This window comes from Pteropus vampyrus, unplaced genomic scaffold, assembly GCF_000151845.1.
Source record: "Pteropus vampyrus isolate Shadow unplaced genomic scaffold, Pvam_2.0 Scaffold92, whole genome shotgun sequence".
In the NCBI taxonomy this organism is placed as follows: Eukaryota; Metazoa; Chordata; class Mammalia; order Chiroptera; family Pteropodidae; genus Pteropus; species Pteropus vampyrus.
In genome coordinates, this window is record NW_011888873.1 from 853,465 (window position 1) to 878,058 (window position 24,594).

The window sequence follows — 24,594 nt, forward strand, 5'->3', positions numbered from 1 at the left end:
CAGACATTGTTGAATGTCTCTTTCTGGGCAGAATAACCCCCAGATGAGAACCACTGATGTAGGGAATAAATTAACCTGAAAAAATTAAGAAGAGACTATTACTGAAATCTTCAAAACCTGTAAAGTGGGGCAGGTTCTACACAAGTTGTTCACCAATTTCCTGAATATTTAAAATAAGGGACAATTCTCTTGAAGGTTATTAAATTTCCTTAGTAAATTGAAGTCTTCTCTTTTGTAATGAATAAGAATCTTGAGCATTTTCAAATGATAAATGCCAAAAATAAAAATATGTTCCAAAAGATTTTTGAGGGACTCTTGGAAAATTATGAACTTAATTGCTTTTTGGAAAGATAACCATGTCCTTCTGCAGCACATTCCCATTTCAATCAACAGAGTGAAGTTTGGTGTTTGGTACAGTGATGTGTCTTCTCTTTCTTGCTTTTCATAATCTATGGACAATCTGAAAAAACTGCTTTATTTTAGGTGGGTAAAAATGAAACAAGTTCCATTCAGATGTTGATAACCCCCAAATTTCTGTTTAATTTCATAGTATAATTTTTAAAGCTATCTCTTTGTTTCTGTATTTTCAACTACTACTTCTGTTGATCCCTGTATTTTTTCTAACATGCTTTTTTTTTTCCTCCCAGGAAATATTGGAAATTCTTTTACAATTGACCCCATCTTGGGCTCTATAAAAACTGCCAAAGAATTAGATCGAAGTAGCCAAGTGGAATATGATTTAATGGTAAAAGCTACAGATAAAGGCAATCCACCAATGAGTGAAATAACTTCTGTGCATGTCTTTGTCACAATTGCTGACAATGCCTCTCCTAAGTTTACATCTAAAGAATATTCTTTTGAAATTAGTGAAACCGTCAGCACTGGGAGTTTTGTTGGAATGGTGACAGCCTATAGTCAATCATCAGTGGTATATGAAATAAAAGATGGAAATATAGCTGATGCTTTTGATATTAATCCACATTCTGGAAGTGTCATCACTCAGAAAGCCCTGGATTTTGAGACTTTGCCCATTTATACATTGACAATACAAGGAACTAACATGGCTGGTTTGTCTACTAATACAACTGTTCTAGTGCATCTGCAGGATGAAAATGACAACTTGCCAGTTTTTATGCAGGCAGAATATACAGGACTCATTAGTGAATCAGCTTCGATTAACAGCGTGGTCCTAACAGACAGGAATGTCCCATTAGTGATTCGAGCAACTGATGCTGATAAAGAATCAAATGCTTTGCTTGTTTATCACATTGTTGAACCGTCTATACACAAATATTTTGCTATCGATTCTAGCACTGGTGCTATTCATACAGTACTAAGTTTGGACTATGAAGAAACAAGTACTTTTCACTTTACTGTACAAGTGCATGACATGGGAACACCACGCTTATTTGCTGAATATGCAGCTAATGTGACTATACGTGTAATTGACATTAATGACTGCCCTCCTGTGTTCTCCAAATCATTATATGAAACGTCTCTTCTGTTGCCAACATACAAAGGAGTAAAAGTTATCACAGTAAATGCTACAGATGCTGATTCAAGTGCATTCTCACAGTTAATGTATTCCATTACCGAAGGCAACATTGGGGAAAAGTTTTTTATGGACTACAAGACTGGTTCTATAACTGTACAAAACACAACTCAGTTGAGAAGCCGCTATGAGTTAACCATTAGAGCTTCCGATGGCAGATTTGCAAGCTTTTCCTCTGTGAAAATTAATGTGAGAGAAAGCAAAGAAAGTCAACTAAAGTTTACCCAAGATTTCTACTCTGCAGTAGTAAAAGAGAATTCTACTGAAGCCAGAACATTAGCTGTGATTACAGCTATTGGGAATCCAATCAATGAGCCTCTGTTTTATCATATTCTCAACCCAGATCGCAGATTTAAAATAAGTCGCACTTCGGGAGTTCTGTCAACCACTGGTATACCATTTGATCGTGAACAGCAAGAAGCATTTGATGTGGTAGTGGAAGTGACACAAGAACATAAGCCTTCATCAGTGGCCCATGTCGTTGTGAAGGTCATCATAGAAGACCAAAATGACAATGCACCAGTGTTTGTCAACCTTCCTTACTATGCTGTTGTTAAGGTGGATACTGCTGTGGGCCATACTATTCGCTCTGTTACTGCTGTAGACAGAGATAGTGGCAGAAACGGGGAAGTGCATTACTACCTTAAGGAACATCATGAACACTTTCAAATCGGACCCTCGGGTGAAATTTCACTGAAAAAGCAATTTGAACCTGACACCTTAAATAAAGAATATCTTGTCACGGTGGTTGCAAAAGATGGAGGAAACCCAGCTTTTTCAGCCGAAGTTATAGTTCCAGTGACTGTCATGAATAGAGCCATGCCTGTGTTTGAAAAACCTTTCTACAGTGCAGAGATTCCAGAGAATATCCAGATGCACAGTCCAGTTGTCCATGTGCAAGCCAACAGCCCAGAAGGGTTGAAAGTGCTCTACAGCATCCCAGATGGAGATCCTTTTAGCCAGTTTTCCATTAACTTCAACACCGGAGTTATAAATGTCATAGCTCCTCTGGATTTTGAGTCTCACCCAGCATACAAACTGAGCATACGAGCAACTGACTCCTTGACTGGTGCTCATGCTGAAGTATTTGTCGACGTAATAGTGGAAGACGTCAATGATAACCCTCCTGTGTTTGTTCAGCAGTCTTATGTTGCAACACTGTCTGAGGCATCTGTGATCGGGACGTCTGTCATTCAGGTTAGAGCAACAGATTCGGATTCAGAACCAAATAGAGGAATTTCATACCATATGTTTGGGAATCACAGCAAGAGTCATGATCATTTCCACATAGATGGCAGCACTGGTGTCATTTCATTAGTCAGAACTTTGGATTATGAGCAGTTCCAGCAGCACAGGATTTTTGTGAGGGCCGTTGATGGTGGCATGCCTCCACTGAGCAGTGATGTGATTGTCACAGTGGATGTCACTGACCTCAATGACAATCCACCACTATTTGACCAACAGCTCTATGAGGCTAAGATCAGTGAGCATGCCACTCATGGGCATTTTGTGACCTGTGTGAAAGCCCATGATGCAGACAGTTCAGACATAGACAAGTTGGAATATTCCATTCTGTCTGGCAATGATCATAAGAATTTTGCCATTGACAGTGAAACGGGGATTATCACACTCTCAAACCTCCGCCGGCACACCTTGAAGCCATTTTACAGTCTTAACATTTCTGTTTCTGATGGAGTTTTCAGGAGTTCAGCTCAGGTTCGCGTAGCTGTAATTGGAGGCAATTTGCACAGTCCTGTTTTTCTTCAGAATGAATATGAAGCAGAGCTAGCTGAAAATGCCCCCTTGCACACCCTGGTGATCGAGGTTAAAGCCACTGATGGGGATTCTGGTGTTTATGGCCACATTACTTATCATATTGTAAATGACTTTGCCAAAGACAGATTTTACACAAATGAGAGAGGACAGATATTTACTTTGGAAAAACTTGATCGAGAAACCCCAGCAGAAAAAGTAATCGCAGTTCGTTTAATGGCCAAGGATGCTGGAGGAAAAGTTGCTTTCTGCACCATTAATGTCATCCTTACCGATGACAATGACAATGCACCACAATTTCGAGCAACCAAGTATGAAGTGAACATCGGATCCAGTGCTCCCAAAGGGACATCCGTCATTAAAGTTCTTGCAAGTGATGCTGATGAGGGATCCAACGCTGATGTCACCTATGCTATTGAAGCAGATTCTGAAAGTGTTAAAGAGAATTTGGAAATTAACAAACTGTCTGGCATAATTACTACAAAGGAAAGCTTAATTGGCTTAGAAAATGAGTTCTTCACTTTCTTTGTTAGAGCTGTGGATAACGGATCTCCATCAAAAGAATCTGTTGTTCCTGTCTATGTTAAAATACTTCCATCAGAAATGCAGCTTCCAAAATTTTCAGAACCATTTTATACCTATACCGTTTCGGAAGACATGCCTATTGGAACAGAAATAGATCTCATCCAAGCAGAACATAGTGGGACTGTCCTTTACAGCCTCGTCAAAGGGAATACTCCCGAAAGTAATAGGGATGAATTCTTTGTGATCGACAAACAGAGTGGGAGACTGAAACTGGAGAAGAGCCTTGATCATGAGACAACTAAGTGGTATCAGTTTTCCATACTTACCAGGTGCACTCATGATGACTATGAGGTGGTGGCTTCTGTAGATGTTAGTATCCAAGTGAAAGATGCAAATGATAACAGCCCTGTCTTGGAGTCTAACCCATATGAAGCATTTATTGTTGAAAACCAGCCAGGGGGAAGTAGAGTCATCCAGATCAGGGCATCTGATCTAGATTCAGGAACCAATGGCCAAGTTATGTATAGTCTAGATCAATCACAAAGTGTGGAAGTCATTGAATCTTTTTCCATTAACATGGAAACAGGCTGGATTACAACTCTAAAGGAGCTTGACCATGAAGGAAGAGACAATTACCAGATCAAAGTGGTTGCATCGGATTATGGTGAGAAGGTCCAGCTCTCCTCCACGGCCATCGTGGCTGTTACCGTCACTGATGTCAATGATAGTCCCCCACGATTCACGGCAGAGATCTATAAAGGGACTGTGAGTGAAGATGATCCACCCGGTGGTGTAATTGCCATCCTAAGTACCACAGATGCTGATTCTGAAGAAATTAACAGACAAGTTACATATTACATAACAGGTAAAAAATTAAAGTTTAATTTAAAATTAAATATATTGGAAATATAACTTCTGAGGTATGTATTTTATGGAAATTAGAAGAAGGTTAAAGAGTGATTTTAGTCAATTATATCTACAGTAAGTAGAAATAGCATCTTTTAAGCTATATAACTCTGTAGGTAAAATGTCAGGCCAGACCCTTTCAGCAATATGGAGATGTTAACTGTTAAAGTTCCTCTTTTTATATTGTTTTATAAGAAACATAGTTTCTCTGCCTGAGCAAAGTTAACAGTTATTTCATTAGACTGGTTTTGATTATTATGACTCATTCTGTTGAACTTGATACTTAGCATACAGTAAATATATTGTAATTAAAAAGAAATAACTATAATTTCAACTAAATATTCTTAGTCTTTATATTTTATTTGGCTTATCGCTATGCTTAGATACACATTTTAATGCTGCTTTTTTTTTTTGGTAAACGGGAAAGCTGATGTGTCAAGTTTATATGGGATTATTTACTTTAAAAATCTTGATTCTTTTAAACCATAACATTATATCTCCATTGTGTAATTTATTTCTTCTGTTATTGCTTTTCTTTATTTCAATAAGTTTGACTGTTATCTTCCTCCATTGATTTAACAGGAGGGGATCCCTTGGGGCAGTTTGCTATTGAAAATATACAGAATGAATGGAAGGTCTATGTGAAGAAACCTCTAGATAGGGAAAAAAGAGACAATTATCTTCTGACTATCACAGCAACTGATGGGACCTTCTCATCAAAAGCTATAGTTGAAGTGAAAGTTCTTGATGCAAATGACAACAGTCCAGTCTGTGAAAAGGTAGGCTGCTGTTTTTTTTAATTTATAGATTATGAATTCAGATTAAACCTTTCAGTAAGACTGTCATGTGCTGTGGTGTCATTCAGTTGTGTTTCATATTACAATCTCTTGCTGTTTAAGCAAAGGTGAGCGTTAATAGGACAAGAATTGGATTCACATCAGAACTATTTTAGGGAATGTTAAATAGCTTACAAGCCTTGTCTAAAAATACTGTAAATTATGGACAGGATTACAGTTGTGTTTAACTCTGAAAACACTCCATAAAAATTTCACGAAGGGATTCCCTTCATTTGGGGATGAGGTGATTTGAGGGGAAGTACCTGGCCAGCAGTGCTTTGTACAGAGCCCTGTTTTGCTTTAACAGACCGTTTTAGGAGCACTTGCTTTTGACACACTAGAAAAACTGTGAGGTTAATAATGTGGCTCCTATACCTGTAGAGCCACCGTCTCATGTGAGAACAAATATGTCAAAGAAGAGCTGCCCCATGAGGGTGCAGGGTAAGGGCCTGAGCAGGAGTGATCAGTGGGGCTGGAGGGTGAGGAGAGCTCAGCCTTCGGGTGGTGGTGATTAGATAACAGAGTAGAAGTAGAGAAGCAGTGGGGTTAAGGACCAATTAGATTATAGAGGCCGCAAAGGTCCTTCAGGGAATTGGGATTTGATCCTAGAGAAAATAGAGCTCTTTGAATTCTTTGTTCTTTGAAAGGTGAAGATGACATGAATCAAGAGTTTCCTAAAGAGGATGAGTTTAGTAGTATTGCGTTCATTCATCTGAGGAAGGCTGACATGAAAGCAAGGGGATAGTAGAGAGTAGGTAGAGGTGGCAGAAGGAATGAAAGGACAAGAGATACCCCAAAGGAAAAACTGGTAGCTCTTGGTCCTGCCTGGTTGTGGCAGCATGGAAGCATGGCAAGTCAAAATTGACTTTAATATTTCCTATGGGAGTGATGAGGAGAAAGCCCAAAGATAAGACTGGAGTGGGAATTGCTTTTAGAGGAAGCACATTGTGTAAGTAACGGGATATTGAGTTGAATGTGTTTTTTTTAGACATTTAGAGATGATGAGATTGAGAGTGGATGTTTGGGAAGGATATGTAAATTTGTCAGTTTCTGTGGATAACTGGTAATTGAATTCATTTGAGAGGATGATAACAAAAAAGGAAAAAGAGCAGAAATAATGTATTTCTCAAGGGAGAAGGAAGGAAGAAGCAGAGATGGAAGAAAGAGAATGCAGATATCAGGATGGTATTATTGAGAGCCAAGGAAGAGAGAATTTTTAGGAGGTGGAATGGCGAGCAGAGGTGTGATTAAGATTGAAACAGACCATTTGGATTCTGTGACTGGCTCTGAGATGGCATCTTAGTATGTGGATGGATGCCTGATTAATGGAGATTGAAGAGTGTGTACTAATGAGGAAATAGATTTGTAAAGTTGAAAGTCGAAGGAAGAAAAGTGTGGCATGTTGAGGGAAGCCTGGGTGGAGGGGAAAGTGAGTTGGAGAATGCAGTAAGCATGAGATATGTTGTGGAAAGGAACAGAGAGCTGTTCTCAGGGGAATGGATACTTACACGTAATTCAGTCTGGAGAGGAAGTGGAACTTCTGAGGGATGAGGCTTCGTTCCAGTCTGTTTGTGCTTTTTGGTGATAATATTTTCTGAGGAGGAGGATTTTATTTATATATATACATATATACATACACACACACACACACACACACACACACACACACATGTCTTATAGAAACTAAATGTGTATTTTATTTTTGACATTTTTATATTATTTCAATGTAATACCTTGTCATCTTTGGGAATAATAAAATTAGGACATTAAATCATTTGAAATCATCATTATTGCAAAATACTCTGTTTCATGACTCACATAAAAATGTAGTTCACCTAAAATTGAGCTTAGATTAAGAAAATCCACCAAAATCTTATCTGTCTTATGTTTTGGTTTATGGCATGGATTTCTAAATAGTTGGAACTAGAAACAGCCATGCATTATATTGGAGAATTCAGTCAGATATGAAGAGCCCTGGCCGGATCATCCATTACCCCACAGCGTGGTCTTGGGGGGATCTTGTTTTCTCCCATGACGAGAGGACCGCTTCTTTCTCAACTACAGTTATTTGGTTATGTGTTAAGAAGGATTGCAGTGTATTCGTGTATTGGAAATTAGTAGATAGGATGTCACAGGCATCTGTTCTTTCCGATCTTTAGGTAAAGAAAGAGCACCACTTATGTTTTCTCATAAGATTTTAAACTAAATATGAAACCAACTCAAAGACATAAAGCACTGTATTCAGAACTCTGTAGGTAAAATGTCAGGCCAGACCCTTTCAGCAATATGGAGATGTTAACTGTTAAAGTTCCTCTTTTTATATTGTTTTATAAGAAACATAGTTTTGAAAGCTCCTTGGATTTGTAACTAGTTATTTTCCGAGTTTGCTGTGGCTAAAGTTAAGTGATTTATTTTCCATTATTCCCTTGGCAGCCATGTTAACTTTCAATGTTTATGTTAACAATGTTGTTTAAAACCTTTGTAGACTTTATATTCAGACACGATTCCAGAAGATTCCTTTCCTGGGAAATTGATCATGCAGGTCTCTGCTACAGATGCAGATATCCGTTCCAATGCTGAAATTACTTATACATTATCTGGTCCGGGTGCAGAAAAATTCAAACTAAATCCAGACACAGGTAATGATGGAGTTTGGGGCAAAATTAATTGTGTTCCAACAGAATCATATATGTGGGTGGTTTTAGAGCACTCATAAAATCTGAAGTTACGTTTCGTTCTTGTAAAATGTACTCTGATGATACAAAATTGGCATCTTTTAGAAATCTAAACAGCAATTTAATGTGTAAAACTTGGGATGAGATTAAAAAAAAGAACAGCAACAATAACACCTGCTTGAACTATGGATTTAAAATTGTTTATGTCACCTTTAAAAAAAACTCAAAAGTTAAAGTATACTTCAAACTTTCTGCTTTATCCATTTTATATATAAATTTATAATTTAGCATATTCATTAAAATAATTTTTGGTATTCATCTTTAAATTGCTAGAATTTTTTTCCTCTTATAGTTTGTATTGTGTTAAAATTGGGGTCAAGTAATAGTTTTCTGTTACGCTCACCCCACTTCCCACACGAGAACTAATTGTGTACATATGAATCTAATATTCTGAGTCAGTTGAAAAAAATTTTTTAATTTGGCAAATCAGGTAGCTGTTTTGCTTTTGTGCCATGATGCAAGAGGTCCCTAGCCTCAAGTTATTTATGACTTAAAGAGCTAGCACCTGGCAGAGTTTGGAAACATGGAACTCACAGTACTCACACAGCTGCTAACTCTGTTATTGATAAAGCTGTTCTCCAAAGGAAGGCTGTTAATCAGGTTTTGTAAACGTAAAAGGAAAGGGGAAGAAATAAGATGTGCTGTTGCAGTTCACATCTTACATTTCAAGTGAGTTCATTTATTTTTGTTTGTTTGTTTTTAGGTGAACTGAAAACATTAGCCCCCCTTGATCGAGAGGAACAAGCAATTTATAACCTTCTAGTCAAGGCCACAGATGGAGGGGGAAGATTCTGCCAAGCTAACATCGTGCTTACATTAGAAGATGTAAATGATAATGCCCCCGAATTCTCTGCTGATCCTTACACCATTACCGTGTTTGAAAACACAGAGCCTGGAACACCATTGACGAGAGTGCAGGCCACAGATGCGGATGCAGGTATTGTTTAGATCAAGGGTTCCCAACTCCCCAGTCGCGCGGACCAGTACCAGTCTGTGGTCCTTTAGGAACTGGGCTGCACAGCAGGAGGTGAGCGGCGGGTGAGCCAGCCTAGCTTCATCTGTATTTGCAGCTTCTCCCCAGCGCTAGCCTCACTGCCTCAGCTCCACCTCAGTCCCTGGTCCCTGGTGCCAAAAAGTTTGGGGACCACTGGTTTAGATGATGCTTTGCCTTCAAGCTGTGTACTAAGATCCTAAGAACTTCTCTTTTAAAACACATCCTAAATTCAGTCTGTTTAACTTACCTTTACCTCATGCATGTTTAATAGTTCATTGTTGTTTTGTTATGTAATTCTTTAGCATTCAAAAGGGAATGAAATTTTTAGGATAATTCATTTTTAATGAATATTTGAAGTTTCAAAATTGTGCCCAGTGAACTCAATGTTGTAAGATATCTGTGGTGTCCCTTAAATTCTGGTTAGTGACTAGATTAGCTGATCTTCATATGCCATTGAATTAATTAGTGATGTGTTGTTTCGTGAATAAGCCATTAGTGACATAAAGAATCTTTAGTATTATAGGAAGGTAACAGAAGCAAATGCTTATATTAAAGGTTTACAAACTTTTAAAATTTTTTATGGAGAAAATAAAACTCTAGGATATTCATTTATAGCATTTTGCTAGCAGAGAATAAAAATAACTTCTTCAGTCATTCTAATACTGAAGAATTAGAAAAATAGCAAAAATGTTACTTTTCAAATAAATCTTTGTCACTGAAGTTAAATAATAGACTTTAAAAGATCTACTGAGTATTTATAGCAGGAGTTTGTTTAGAATATAGTCTTAAAAAGCCAGATAACTATGAAATTATATTTACTTTAACTCAGTAAATTGCTAATCTAAAAGTTTACTTTTTTAAGATCATAGTAATAGAATTTTTAAGTAATTGCATATTAGCATTTTTATTTTTTAATATGTATGTTATATGTTTTTTTAAAGTAATTTGATTAAACTTCTTGAAATAAAACATTCTAACATAATGTCATGTCTTGACAGGATTGAATCGAAAGATATCCTACTCACTGATCAATTCTGCTGATGGGCAGTTCTCCATTAATGAATTATCTGGAATCATTCAGTTGGAAAAGCCCTTGGACAGAGAACTACAGTCAGTATACACCCTTACTCTGAAGGCTGTAGATCAGGGTTTGCCAAGGAGGTTGACAGCTACTGGCACTGTTATCGTGTCAGTTTTGGATATAAATGACAACCCACCTGTGTTTGAATACCGGGAATATGGTACCACAGTGTCTGAAGACATTCTGACTGGAACAGAAATTCTTCAAGTGTATGCAGCAAGTCGGGACATAGAAGCAAATGCAGAAATCACCTACTCAATAATAAGTGGAAATGAACATGGAAAATTCAGCATAGATTCTAAAACAGGTAACCTACCATGCAAATGAGAGGAAGCCCTTTATTCTGCCAAAAAGGCTAGATTACCCAGCACTTGACCTGATAGAATGTGACAGATCACAAATTGCTAGTAGATACTCTAAAAAGAAAAAACTCAAGTTTTCTTTGTGTTATTTTAAGTGAGATTCAGAGTGGTTTTGAAGACCATAGTTCTACATAATGTTTCTGATATATCCATTATAACCATAAGCAGATTAACTTAGATAGAAAATTAAAGCATTACACTAGTAATTTAGTGGAGATATGAGATGCAGTAAGATAATAAAGAGTGGAAGATAGTAGAGGATCGTACATAATGGCTCCTTTTTATCCGCCGTATGGCGTTCATGTGAAGTGGCTTCCCAGGTGGAATGGCAGTTTTGACCTCTTTGATCTTAGTTTCTGTGGGGGCATCTGATAATTTCTAAGGTTGACGTCTTTATTATGCTAGTTATATATAAAGGTCACAGTACTTTGAATCACACTGAATGACTGCTAATAAGGTCAAAAGTCAGAGGATTTGTGCTGCATAAATACTTTCGCAGTCTTGTTAACCTTTGGACGAAAATAGCTGTTAAGTCTTAGCACATTGTGAAAAGTTGCTTCATTCAAACTGTATTTAATTGTGTATGACTATTTCAGATGAAGAGTAGGTGCGTGAAGTTGCAATTTTTAAACGTATTTTTAACATATATCACAAAACTTATTTTTAGGGATCTAAGTAGTATGGACAATAGAAAGTGGAAAAGAAAGATGTTAAAAGAGTTGTTAAGATATTTTTTAATGATAGAATATAAATAAAGAGTTAATCTAGAGATTTTTTTTTAAAAAAAGATACACATTTCTATAAAGTATGAGAAGGAAAAGGAAATTAAAAAGAAGAGAATTATTTATGTTTTATATTTTCTTTTTATTAAATGAAAGTGAAGTCTGTGAAGTCTGTATTAAACTATGGTTTAGAAGAGATAAGAAATATAACCATTTTATAGTGTGGATGTAGGTAGTATTGATTGGGAAAGCAATTTAAATATCACAAAGAATATTAGGAAAATAAGAGAAGTAAAAATCCAGGTATGGGCAAATTCATACATTGCAATTGTTAAGAAATTAGAAAATATGCATAAATAGTAAGTAAACCTTTGAAGTGAATATTAAATTTGTTTGAAAGTGTCTGTATCAGTCATAGTAGGAGAAAGTGGTGACATTTTAAAGTACTGGAAGTAATTCTGATTTTCCATGCAGGGGCCATATTTATCATTGAGAATCTGGATTATGAAAGCTCTCATGAATATTACCTGACTGTCGAAGCCACTGATGGAGGCACACCTTCATTAAGTGATGTTGCAGCTGTAAACATCAATGTAACCGATATCAATGACAACACCCCGGTGTTCAGCCAGGACACCTACACGGCGGTGGTCAGTGAGGACGCTGTACTTGAGCAGTCTGTCATTACGGTTTGTATTTTTCCTCTATGGTTTTTTTTTCTGGATCTCTGTAAGAGTTTGGGTTTTTTTGTCTGTTTGTTTGTTTTAGTAAGATTGATCCAATTTTTGTAGTGGACTTACTTGAAAACAATTTGAAGATATGGAAATGTCTTTGGTTATTCCAGTCAGTTACTGACTCCATTATAAGTACTTGCCTCACAGCAGCAGAAATTTGCTTGAAGACGTCTGTCCTTTCCTGAGCTGTCTCCTCAACAAGAGCATGATATTTTCTAGGTTATGGCTGATGATGCTGATGGACCTTCAAACAGCCACATTCACTATTCAATTATAGATGGCAATCAAGGGAGTCCGTTCACAATCGACCCTGCCAGGGGAGAAGTGAGAGTAACCAAACTTCTAGACCGGGAAACAGTAAGTGAAAAAGTTTGGCTTAAATTATTTGCAAATCACCAGATCAGTAAATAGAAGTACCTTGTATTTGTATCGGCTGGACGTGATGGGAAATACCAAAGGGTAGAACCAGCCTTGTTTTCAGGAACTGACGAGCATGATATAAATACTTGAAAAGCAATTACAGTATGAAGTTCTCAGGAATATAATGGATATGTTTCATAGTAATATGAAGTTTGGATAACAGTTTATAATCGGGAAGAAGTTACTGTTGACTCGTGTTTTGAGATACTTCATGGAGCTAGAAGCTAGGTTTTAAGTAATAGCAGATATTTGGAAAAGCACAGGTGTTGAGGGAATTCCTCATAAGGAGTTACATGAACAAAGGCATGGAGAAAGGAAGACGCGAGATACATTTAGATCATTTTATTCACTTGTTTTGGAGTAGAATACAAAGAAATGAGGTAGATAAAATAGAAAGGTTTGTTTTAGAAACACATTATGGTCCACATACAAAACCAGGATCAAAGATTCAGACTCGATGCTTTGAGCATGAGAGAGGAACTGAATATTTGTGAGCCCCAGTGTAACATTATGAGGACTCATAATGTGAAGAGGAGTTTTACAGTAGGTCCAAGTACTGTTTAGAGTCAGGGAGGTAGGAAGGCCAGTGACAGTAGTCAGGCAACAAGAGCCTGAACTGGAAAGTAGCAGTGACAGTTGAGTGCAAAGACAAATGCAGAAACTTCGTAAAGGGAACATTAGAATCTATGGACCTTAGACATGGCGCTCCATAGAATGCAGTGGTGACAGATGACTCTTTTTTGTGTCTTGCCATGACTGGGTACTGCTGTTAAAGAAGAACAGGGAGAGATTGTTGAATGCGGTTTTTGATACACTAATTTTTAGAGGAAAATGGCATAGTCAAGTAAAATTAGACAGTATTTGGAGATTTTTGTCAAACTTGAGACTTGAAAGCTGAAAATACAGATGCCTCTGGAGATTATTTATAGAAGTGATCTGAGGTGTTGAGATAAATGTGAGCAAACGAGGAGAGGCAAGCCAGGCTGAACATTTATTTATCCATCTCTTCATCTGTCTGTCCATTTGTCCCACTCATCGCCAGGACTGAAAACTGACAGGTAAGAAGCTACCTCAGAGAGGTGAAGAAGTGAAAGAGAAATGAAGGAAACCACGGTTTTGGGAGTTAGAAAGACAATGGTGATAATAAAGAATGTAATTTTGGAGAAATATAGATAAATCTAAGATTAGAGAAATTGGGGGCAATAGTGATGAGATATCTCATTAAAGTCTCTAGCTCCTTTTCTGACCTATTTTTTTTTTTTGAGCAGGGACTTTCTAAGAGTCATTGTTATGTTTAGGATTGCAGACTGCTGGACAGAACAAAATTTAGTATTTTTCACTGAAGAACTTCTGAGGTCCTTTAATATGTTAATATCCATTATGAGGTAGCAGAGGAGATGGCTGGTGGCGATTCCCAAATCAGTTTGTCATCACAACCATTTTTGTTGACATATATCGCTGGGATTTAACCAGCGTTTTGGCTTCTTCTACTCCTCATTCCGGAAGAGATGAATTAACAAGGAACTGTTCTGGAAAAGAAGCACCCCCATTTTTTTTTGTAGGAAGTCATGAAGAGATAATCTTGGGAGATTTAGACAGTTGACTACAATCCAAGTGTAAAATTATTGGGAGAGGGTGATCTGGAATGTCCTGAGATACTGAAAATCAGTAAGCACTCAAGGTGAGAAATGGCCTAACAGCTGTTTCTGGCTGAGAGCAACATTCGAGCCTTAGGTTGCCTTTCCTGGTATTGCTAAAGCAACAGGCTTTGTGATATGTTACATTTTTTCTCATCATTTGTATTAATGTCCTGTCTCATTTTCCATTAATAAATCTGTAAGTTTTAAAAGTCAGAATGCTTTAATGAAATGCATACATGTTTGAGAGGCATCAGAGAATCTAATCACTGGATTAGATTATGGATAATTTTTTCTGTTGAGCGAATACGGTCCATATTGTAGATACATTATTGGCCGTGTACTTGTTATAGGTTAGGGAAATTGCCCACATACAGGATGCAGCAAATGACTACAGGTATTCAGATCTGCCCTTCCAGGTTGTCAGGAGTATACTCCTGATTAGATCCTGTTCTTTGGCCTTGTGAAAATGGACATGCCATCTCTTTGTCTTGTCCCCGAAAAGATTTCAGGTTACACACTCACTATTCAGGCATCTGATAACGGCAGTCCACCCAGAGTCAACACAACTACGGTAAACATTGATGTGTCTGATGTCAACGACAATGCTCCGATCTTCTCCAGGGGAAATTACAGCGTAATTATCCAGGTAATCTTGGGGTGTGGATGGGTTCACTGAACACAGCCCCTTTGGGGTGAGCTCTTTCATTGGCCTCAGCTGTTCATTTGAAATATCTTTTCCAAAGACTACGTTTTAGAAAAATGAGAAGAGTAAAATTAGAGGGGTCTCCATCAATACCAAAAGGTGAGCATTTTCAAGATGCAACCAAGCTTTTACCTCTCTTCTTGTCGTGCTTTGGTTTTTAAGATACTCTCACTAGCTTGAGTCTTCATCTTGTCTTCTGCTGCCCTTGCTTTTCCTCTTTGCCCCCTCCTTCCCCATCTTGACCTTTCTCCTCCCTCCCACGTCTCCTCCAAAAACCACTTCCATTCCCCCTCCTCCTCCTCTGCTGCACTTTCTTCATCCCTCCCCTCTCCCACCCCTTTCCTCACACTTCCCTTCTTCTCTCTTATGTCCCTTCCCTCCAGCCGCTCCTCCCTTCTTTCCCCTGTCCCCTTCTTCCTTCCCTCCTCCTCATCAAAACCCTTCCCCTGTCCACTTCTCTTCTCTCTCTTCCTTTCAAGTGGAGCAGCAACAAGGCTTTATTTTCCATATATTTTATATTATAAGAAAACTTGCATGTATCTATCATAAAGATTTGCTTTTCTTGAAAGTCGTTATTTTATTTTATTCTGTGCAGGAAAATAAGCCTGTGGGTTTCAGTGTACTGCAGCTGGTAGTAACAGACAAGGATTCTTCTCATAATGGTCCACCCTTTTTCTTTACTATCGTAAATGGAAATGATGACAACGCTTTTGAAGTTAATCAGCAAGGAGTCCTCCTGACGTCAGCTGCCGTCAGGAGGAAAGTGAAGGATCACTACTTACTGCATGTTAAGGTATTAAAGTCTTTCCTCATGATTTTATTGTGGATTCATTGAGCCACTCTGGTGGTTATCTTCTTGTGTTTAAACAGTTTACATTTCATGAGAAAAGAAAACGATGTATAGAATTGTGGTCTTTTTTTTTTTTTTTTTTTCTTTGCCATGCCTTCATCTTCATCCCACTGCACTTTCAGGGGGCTCATTGATTCCTTTGGTTACTTTATCATAGACAATGATGGAGCTAAACTTCAGTATGAATTGGTGAAAGGGCTGTAAAGGAGTATATATCATTTTCCTTGAAATGCTTCTCGTGGAGAAATAAGTATCTAATAACTGGTAATTTTTAAGAATTTGAATAATGTAAATATATTTTTATTAAGAAGTTGTAAACAACAACATAAATAATGGTGATTTTTTTTCTTTTCTCCTAGGTGGCCGATAACGGAAAGCCTCAGTTGTCATCTTTGACCTATATTGACATCAGGGTTATTGAAGAGAGCATCTATCCTCCTGCAATTTTGCCATTAGAGATTTTCATTACTGCTTTTGGAGAGGAATACTCAGGTGGTGTCATTGGGAAGATTCACGCAACAGACCAAGACGTGTATGACACTTTAACCTACAGTCTTGATCCTCAAATGGACAACCTCTTCTCTGTTTCCAGCACAGGGGGTAAGCTGATAGCACACAAAAAGCTAGATATAGGGCAGTACCTTCTCAACGTCAGCGTAACAGATGGAAAATTCACAACGGTGGCTGACATCACAGTGCATGTCAGACAGGTAACACGAGATGTTGAACCACACCATTGCTCTCCGCTTCGCCAATCTCACGCCGGAAGAATTTGTTGGTGACTACTGGCGCAACTTCCAGCGAGCGTTACGGAACATCTTGGGTGTGAGGAGAAACGACATACAAATTGTTAGCCTGCAGCCTTCGGAACCACACCCCCATCTGGATGTCTTACTCTTTGTAGAGAAATCAGGTGGTGCCCAGGTGTCAACAAAACAGCTTCTGCAGAAGATTAATTCTTCCGTGACTGATGTTGAGGAAATCATTGGCGTTAGGGTTTTGGATGTGTTCCAGAAGCTCTGTGTAGGACTGGATTGCCCGTGGAAATTCTGTGACGAAAAGGTGACTGTGGATGAAAATGTTATGTCAACACACAGCACAGCCAGACTGAGTTTTGTGACTCCCCGCCACCGTAGAACAGCCGTGTGTCTCTGCAAAGGTAACACCCATAAGTATATGAAAACGGGGTACAGATGATTTCAGTAATAGCCTTTGAAGTCTACACATTAAAGATCATTTTTTTATAATTCCTATTAATTAGCTTTCCCTTTTTTTTTTTTAAACAAAGAGGGGAAATGCCCACTTATTCATCAAGGATGCGAAGACAATGCATGCCCTGAAGGATCAGAATGTATCACTGATCCCAGAGAGGAGAAATATACCTGTGTCTGTCCAGGTGGTGACTTTGGTCAGTGCCCAGGTGAGAGTTCAATGAATAAGCATACTTTTATTTTCATTGTTTTTTTTTTTGTTTGTTTGTTTGTTTGTTTGTTTTTACCATTTTCTTCTTTATAACAAGTCAAACACAGATGAGTAAAGCATAAGAGTAGTAATTTTCCCTTCTTGTCATATAACAACTCACCCTTGAGTTAATAGTTTAATTTGCTTTCTTCTTTATCATCAGTGCTCGTATAAACATATCCCCATATGTACAGATTTATTGTCCTTTTTCTATCACATCCTCTCTCGTTTTAGAAAAGAAACCAAAAAGTTATATCACACAGCTCTCTACTGCTTGCTTTTTTCTCTTCTTAATGGTATGTTATGGGCATCTTTCCCAGTTAATACATGTAAACCTAATGCTTTTTCATTGCTGTATAGTATTTTCTCTCATGGCTGTACCATTTATTCAACATTTACCCTGTGTATAGAGATTCAGGTTATTAAAATCTTTCTTTCTGATAAAGAATCTTTATTTGTGTCCTTACGTATTGGTGCTTACATTTCTAAAACTAGGGCTTACTATCAAAGATAACTGCATTTTCAAATTTTAAATATACTATTACGATAGTTTCCCCAAAAGTTAAACCAGTTTCTGTTTCTTCCAGTCATATGTGAAGGTCTCATTCTCCATTGTCTTGCTAATATTGAAGGTTTTCAATTAAAACAATAAATCTTCCCATCTAACGGGCATGAAATGATATCTAATTATTTTACTTTGCACTTCTCTGGCTACTTGTGAAAGTTGTCTTTGAACTTGTTCATTGCCTATTAACATTTCTTCTGTGATTGGCTTGTTTATATTCTCTGCTTGATTATCTAGGTTGTCTTATGTTCTTGTGTAGAGCTCTTCATGTATTATGAGTTTTAACATTATCTGCATTCCAGTGTCTGTATATTATTGACTTTTTGATTTAATAGTATCTTTTGTCATTTTGAAATTTAATTTTCATTTTGTCAGTTTTGCATAATTTTACATAACAATTTCCATCTCTGGAGATTGATATTATTTTCATTATTTGGGGAGATTTGGGAGTGTTTTATAGCTTATTTGAGAAGGTTTCCTAAACCACCTCAAGGATATGTAAATATTTTCCTAAATCGTCTTCTAATAATTTCATATCGAACATTTTTATATTTAGTTTTTTTCATTATTTTAGAATTCATTTCTTTGTGATGCAGTAGTCTAGTTTATTCTCTTCCAAAAAGAGATTCAGTTATGCTGTGCTGTTTATTAAGCAAGTAGACATTTCCCATTGAAATGAATTTTACAATGTTCTGATCTTAAATAAAAACTTGGGTCAGTCTCTGGGGGAATAAAATTACACTTTTAAAAATATACTTCACTTGGTTCTGATTTATTTTTTCCTCTTCGTGATTCACAGGTAGTTCATCTGTAACATTTACTGGAAACAGCTTTGTAAAATATCGCCTGAAAGAAAATGAAAACAAATTAGAGATGAAACTGACCATGAAGCTCAGAACGTATTCGGCTCACGCCGTTGTAATGTACGCTCGAGGAACTGACTATAGCATCTTGGAGGTACGTGTTTGTACCTCAGATTATGGAAGACTTTAAAAATAATCCCATTTGAGTTTCATATTGTCCATTTTTGAAAAAATAAAGTAAGCAAAATGGTTGAATTCCACTTTTAAATAGTTCATAGATACTTACAGAAGCTTTAGACTGTGGGGCGAAAAGCTCTTTTTGCTCTGCAGTAACTTAGAGATTTACTTCTGTTTCTTACGAATGTTTTTAGGTACATGTGATACTTAACATTTAAACTCTAAGTGATGTTACGTCTTATTACATTTTTAGAGTGATCCTACATATGCTTGAAGGATCTCTGGCCTAACCTTTTTTTTTTTAAGCATGATTAACTTTTGACTTTTGATATTACTCGATGCTATTTTTGGTGGTCGTTCTGTTAACAGTTAATTATTAGTCACTCCCGTGATGCTTTTTGGATGTGCATTTGGCAGTTGAACTTTATAATCACAAGAGGTCCGTTTTTATTCTTTGTACAGTGAATAAATGAGCATGTGTTCTGTAGTACTTAAATGGAAGGCCTTATTACAGCAATTGCCAAACATACCTCTCCTCTAGATTTTTATTAGAGACTAATTGAAGATTCTCTGAGAGTAATGAGAACAGTGATTATTTTTGTCATAGATTCATAATGGAAGACTACAGTACAAATTTGACTGTGGAAGTGGCCCTGGAATTGTCTCCGTTCAAAGCATTCAAGTTAATGACGGGCTGTGGCATGCAGTGTCCCTCGAAGTTAACGGCAACTACGCTAGATTGGTTCTAGACCAAGTCCACACCGCATCAGGGACAGCCCCAGGGACTCTGAAAACCCTAAACCTGGATAACCACGTGTTTTTTGGTGGCCACATCCGTCAGCAAGGCACAAGGCATGGGAGAAGCCCCCAAGTTGGCAATGGGTTCAGGGGTTGTATGGACTCCATTTATTTAAATGGGCAGGAGCTCCCTTTAAATAACAAACCAAGAAGCTATGCCCACATTGAAGAATCAGTGGATGTGTCTCCTGGGTGCTTACTCACAGCTACAGAAGATTGCGCAAGTAACCCTTGCCAGAATGGAGGCATTTGCAATCTGTCACCTACTGGAGGTAAGCTTCATAATGTTATCATTTTTCAGCGTTACACATGTATGCACCTGAGGGGAAGTGGCCCAAATATTTTTGTTTTTCCTCTTTTTATTCATATAATATTGTCAGATACCATGTCAGTGTTGGAACTGAGTGGTATGTGTTACATGAGAGCAGAGTAGGGCTTAGAATTCTCCCCAGCAGCTGGGCTGAAGGGAACAGTTTCTCTGCCTGCTGAGCCTCCTTCGTCACCTTGCATTGTATTTCTAGACACGTCTCATTCTGCACCACAGGCAACTCACAGCTAATTCTGAACTCTTCTTCCAACTACAAAGATGTCGACCCAGCGGGATTTAGAATTGGTACCACTAAATTCTTCTTGAGCGCTCCCTTCTATCCGATGACCCAGCATAGAGGGATTGCTACTTGCTAGATGGGAGCACTGGTTTTTCAGAAGGCCTTCAACCTCTCCTGAAGTGTTACCATACCTGTCTTGATGCCCTAGCATAATGGAATGCCCTATGGCTTCTGTATCCTCGACCCATTTGTACACTTATCAGTAATAGATCACAGTTATGAAAACGGCAGTCACCGTGCCTGAAAAATAGACTTTATGTAATGAATAGAGCAAAAATCAAAATAACCTTTTAATTAAGTGGGATTTCAAAAGACTCGGTTTTCTTTTGTTTTCTTTGAAACGGGTCTGTGCATTCTTTATGCAATGAGTAGGCCAGATAATCCCCACAGTAATACTCTGAACAAAAGTTTATATTGTACTCCTATTCCATGTCCAAATAGGTCATGAAGGAGGGTGTCCTCATTGTGTTGTCATGGGTGACACCAAGAGAGACATTTTCTTGACGTGTGCTACCATGATCACCATAGCAGCAGGGGGAAGGGAACCTGGCAATTACACACTGGCTCTTAAAGCTCCTAACCCAAAGTGCCACATTTCTTTGACCAAAGCATATTCCACAGCCATGACCAGCTTCAGAGGTGGGGAAGCGCAGTCCTACTGTCTTCTCCAAAGACAGATCATTAGAAACAGTCTCCACAATACCTGTCATAGTCTCCACAGTACCTGTCACAGTCTCCACAAAATAAAGCATCTGACATTCTTTCTGTTCTTTTATACAGATTTGAAGATCACTTTTCTTAAAATGGTAGTTTATAATTTTCAAAGTGCTTTTCCATTTATTATCTTATTTAACAAAAGCTTGTGAACTATAAACATTGAGATTTTAAGTAATAAGTGTCATTAGTCTAATAATGGTCATTCAAATAAAGGACTACTTTCTTCCTTCTCTGTATGCTTGGCCTAATAATCTTACATAAATTATGATTAACTAAAGCTAATTATGAGTTCTATTTTCAGTTCTTGTGTTTTGGTTATACCAGCATTAGCTTGTTGATACAGATGATTTTTTACCCAGAGGAAATGGGAACGGTCACTGGCTTTTACAGATTTTGGAGAACTACATCTCCACTTAAATGTAAAAACCAATATACTAAGACTTATTTTTTGAGTTATTGAATGATAGGACTTTTTTGCTCCCTTTTGCTAATTTAGGTTATTACTGCAAATGCAATGCCTTATACATAGGGACATACTGTGAGGTGAGCGTCAATCCGTGTTCCTCCAACCCCTGCCTTTATGGTGGTACGTGCATTGTGGACAATGGAGACTTCGTTTGCCAGTGTAGAGGATTATATACTGGTCAGAGGTATGTAAGTGTTTCTTAATTTTCATAATTAATTATAGTATTAAACTTTTAAAGGTCGTCATGTATGTAAAACGGCTACATTCATTTGCTAAATGTTTTCTGCTCTGCTGTATTTATCTGCAGTAGAAGTTTTAGGTTTATGCATATTTTTTCCTTATTCTTCAGGTGCCAGCTTAGTCCATACTGCAAAGATGAGCCCTGTAAAAATGGTGGAACATGTTTTGACAGTTTGGATGGTGCTGTCTGTCAGTGTGATTCAGGTTTTAGGGGAGAAAGGTAACCAGCTTCTTTCAAGATTTATATTTGCACCTCTCTATAGTGTCACGTGGATTAACAGATACAACAAAAAACTTCATTAATTTAGACTACTTTGCTTCAATAATCCTCATAATAGCTCCCTGTGTAGTTTATCTTTTCACTCTTAAAAAAATTAAGGAGCTGATGAATATAATAATGCTTGAAAAACCCTACCTCCATACTTTAGAGATACTATTTATAAACAAAGACTGTATGGGTTCTTTTAGGAAGTAAATGTTTGTGGAATGAGATTATATTTGTTAAAGCAAATACCTATGGAGTTATCACCTATCTTTGAGAGTGATGATAATGATGTTTTTTTCTTAATATATATAAATAACATTTAATAGCATCTAGAAACCTCTTTCAGCTTTCTCATTATCTTTTATCATTCTTACCGTAATCCTAAGGTGATCATTATTTTTCAGGGGAAGAAAAGGAAGCACAGAGGTGCCTGTTGTATACTTTGAAAGAGGTAGATTTTAGTTCCAGATGCCATTTCACCTTAGACTTCACCCATTCAGTTTTAAAAATTACTCAGTGCATATTATTCGTGAGTGCCTAGTGCTGTACATTTGGATGAGCCTTCACCATCCATCTGGTTCGGAGGCCTTAAGTGTGACCTGCTTGCAAGTGTTTACAGGTGGTTTTGCCCAAGTAATGGTTGTAGTCTTGAATTTTGCCATCAGTCACATGGTCTTGGTTCATAAATTGATTTTTTCCTAATTCTAGTCAATTGATACTTAATGAATAAAAAATGTCTCAGCAATCGAATTTTAAATGCCAGGTAAGTATGGGGGATAGTAAGTAGATACATTTTATTAAAGGAAGAAGGGTTTGAAAGGTGCCAGGTTGATTTTCACAGGTGCATAATATGCCCATTTGGAAAGGCAGAGGGTCAGGGGGGTGGACTTGTATGTGAACTGTTTTGTGAGGGTGAGGGGCTGTGGGAGGTTTTCAACAGGGAGAAACATTTTTAAATGGAAAACAGTTTTTTAGCCTTTCACATGTTTTATGGAACTGTCATATTCCCAAATAGGAAGATTTTCTTAGAAATTTACTCTAGCCTGTTAAAACAGTTTATGGTATAATAGCATTTATCAAAATGCATATTCTATTTCTAGATCAGAATTAGAAACAAACTGATGTTTAAACTATGAATTTGATTTAGTAATCTGTTGAATGCTAGAAAAATGGTCAAATATTGGCTTGACATCATCTTTATCTCCTAAATGTCCATTCAAAGTATGGAATGAAATGATTAATTACTCCACAAAAGGTTTTTTGTTGTAGTTATCATTGTCAATGGTATGTTGTTGGTTTTTATCTATTTGGTTTTGTTTTGAACGTGTTATTAAGGAGACATTAGTCTTTGACCTCAAAGAATTACAGGCCTGACATCTGCTGACTTATACTGCAATGGTGTCTCCTCATTCTTGGCTTCTTTGGCAGGTGTCAGAGTGACATTGACGAATGTACTGGAAACCCCTGCCGGAACGGGGCCCTTTGTGAGAACACACATGGCTCCTATCTCTGTAACTGCAGCCATGAGTACAGAGGAAGACACTGTGAGGATGCCGCTCCCAATCAATACGTGTCAACTCCATGGAATATCGGGTTGGCCGAAGGAATAGGAATTGTCGTTTTTATCATAGGGATATTCTTACTGGTGGTGGTGTTCGTCCTCTGCCGCAAGATGATTAGTCGGAAGAAGAAACACCAAGCCCAACCTGAGGACAAGCATTTGGGACCAACCACAGCTTTTTTGCAAAGACCGTATTTCGACTCAAAGCTCAATAAGAACATTTACTCAGACATACCACCCCAGGTGCCTGTCCGTCCTATTTCCTACACTCCAAGCATTCCAAGCGACTCTAGAAACAATCTGGACCGAAATTCCTTTGAAGGATCTGCTATCCCAGAGCATCCTGAGTTCAGCACCTTTAACCCCGAGTCTGTGCACGGACACCGGAAAGCAGTGGCCGTCTGCAGCGTAGCCCCAAACTTGCCTCCCCCACCTCCTTCCAACTCCCCTTCTGACAGCGACTCAATCCAGAAGCCTAACTGGGACTTCGACTATGATAGTAAGAACCACTCTTTTCACCTCAATTAAATGTCACTGATATGAAAAGTGAGATTACAAGTTCTGCCAGAGCTTCTGGTGCTTCGAGTCAAAATGTGAAATCCGTTAGGGATAAACATGCTCAGACTTCAAAGACATGGGTCTGGTTTGAAAAACTTTTTTTCAGTGCCTTGGGCCCTGGCTGAGCATTGTGGCTGATATGTTATTTTAATTAAGGAATTGAGTATGGTCAATGTTCCAGTTAATCTGGAAGGATCATTTTATTTTTGTAGTTGATATGGGTTCTCAACTATAATTTTAGGGGCTCTTTACGATTAAAAAAAAAACTGGGAGAGCATTTGTATGATAGCATTAAAAAAAAAAAAAAAAAAGACCAGAAGTGAAAGTATTTAATATTAGTGGCCTAATGTATATTTGATACTTTAAAAAGCCATATGTATACTTTGAAACAAAATTTTTATTCTCCATATTGTCTAGTGGTATCTATAGGCAGGTTTATTGAAAATTTCTATTCTGTGAATCTGCAAGAATATTTTGTAGGTTTCTTGTTGAGGTTTTTGTTTTGTTTTTCAGATGTTTTTCTCTTTCTTTCAATTTTTTTT

General features: G+C 37.6%; 1 protein-coding gene across 1 annotated transcript in view; it reads left to right on the forward strand.

Annotated features, from left to right (window-relative positions):
- FAT1 (FAT atypical cadherin 1) overlaps positions 1 to 24,594 on the forward strand; it is a 110,038-nt gene that overhangs the window by 77,680 nt on the left and 7,764 nt on the right. The window contains 17 exon segments of the mRNA XM_023532878.1: positions 648 to 4,715; positions 5,339 to 5,535; positions 8,078 to 8,231; positions 9,031 to 9,264; positions 10,320 to 10,709; positions 11,961 to 12,175; positions 12,440 to 12,577; positions 14,783 to 14,926; positions 15,579 to 15,776; positions 16,193 to 16,548; positions 16,550 to 16,992; positions 17,122 to 17,253; positions 18,659 to 18,816; positions 19,447 to 19,909; positions 21,459 to 21,612; positions 21,778 to 21,888; positions 23,362 to 23,993. Coding sequence (XP_023388646.1) covers positions 648 to 4,715; positions 5,339 to 5,535; positions 8,078 to 8,231; positions 9,031 to 9,264; positions 10,320 to 10,709; positions 11,961 to 12,175; positions 12,440 to 12,577; positions 14,783 to 14,926; positions 15,579 to 15,776; positions 16,193 to 16,548; positions 16,550 to 16,992; positions 17,122 to 17,253; positions 18,659 to 18,816; positions 19,447 to 19,909; positions 21,459 to 21,612; positions 21,778 to 21,888; positions 23,362 to 23,993 — 8,187 coding nt within the window.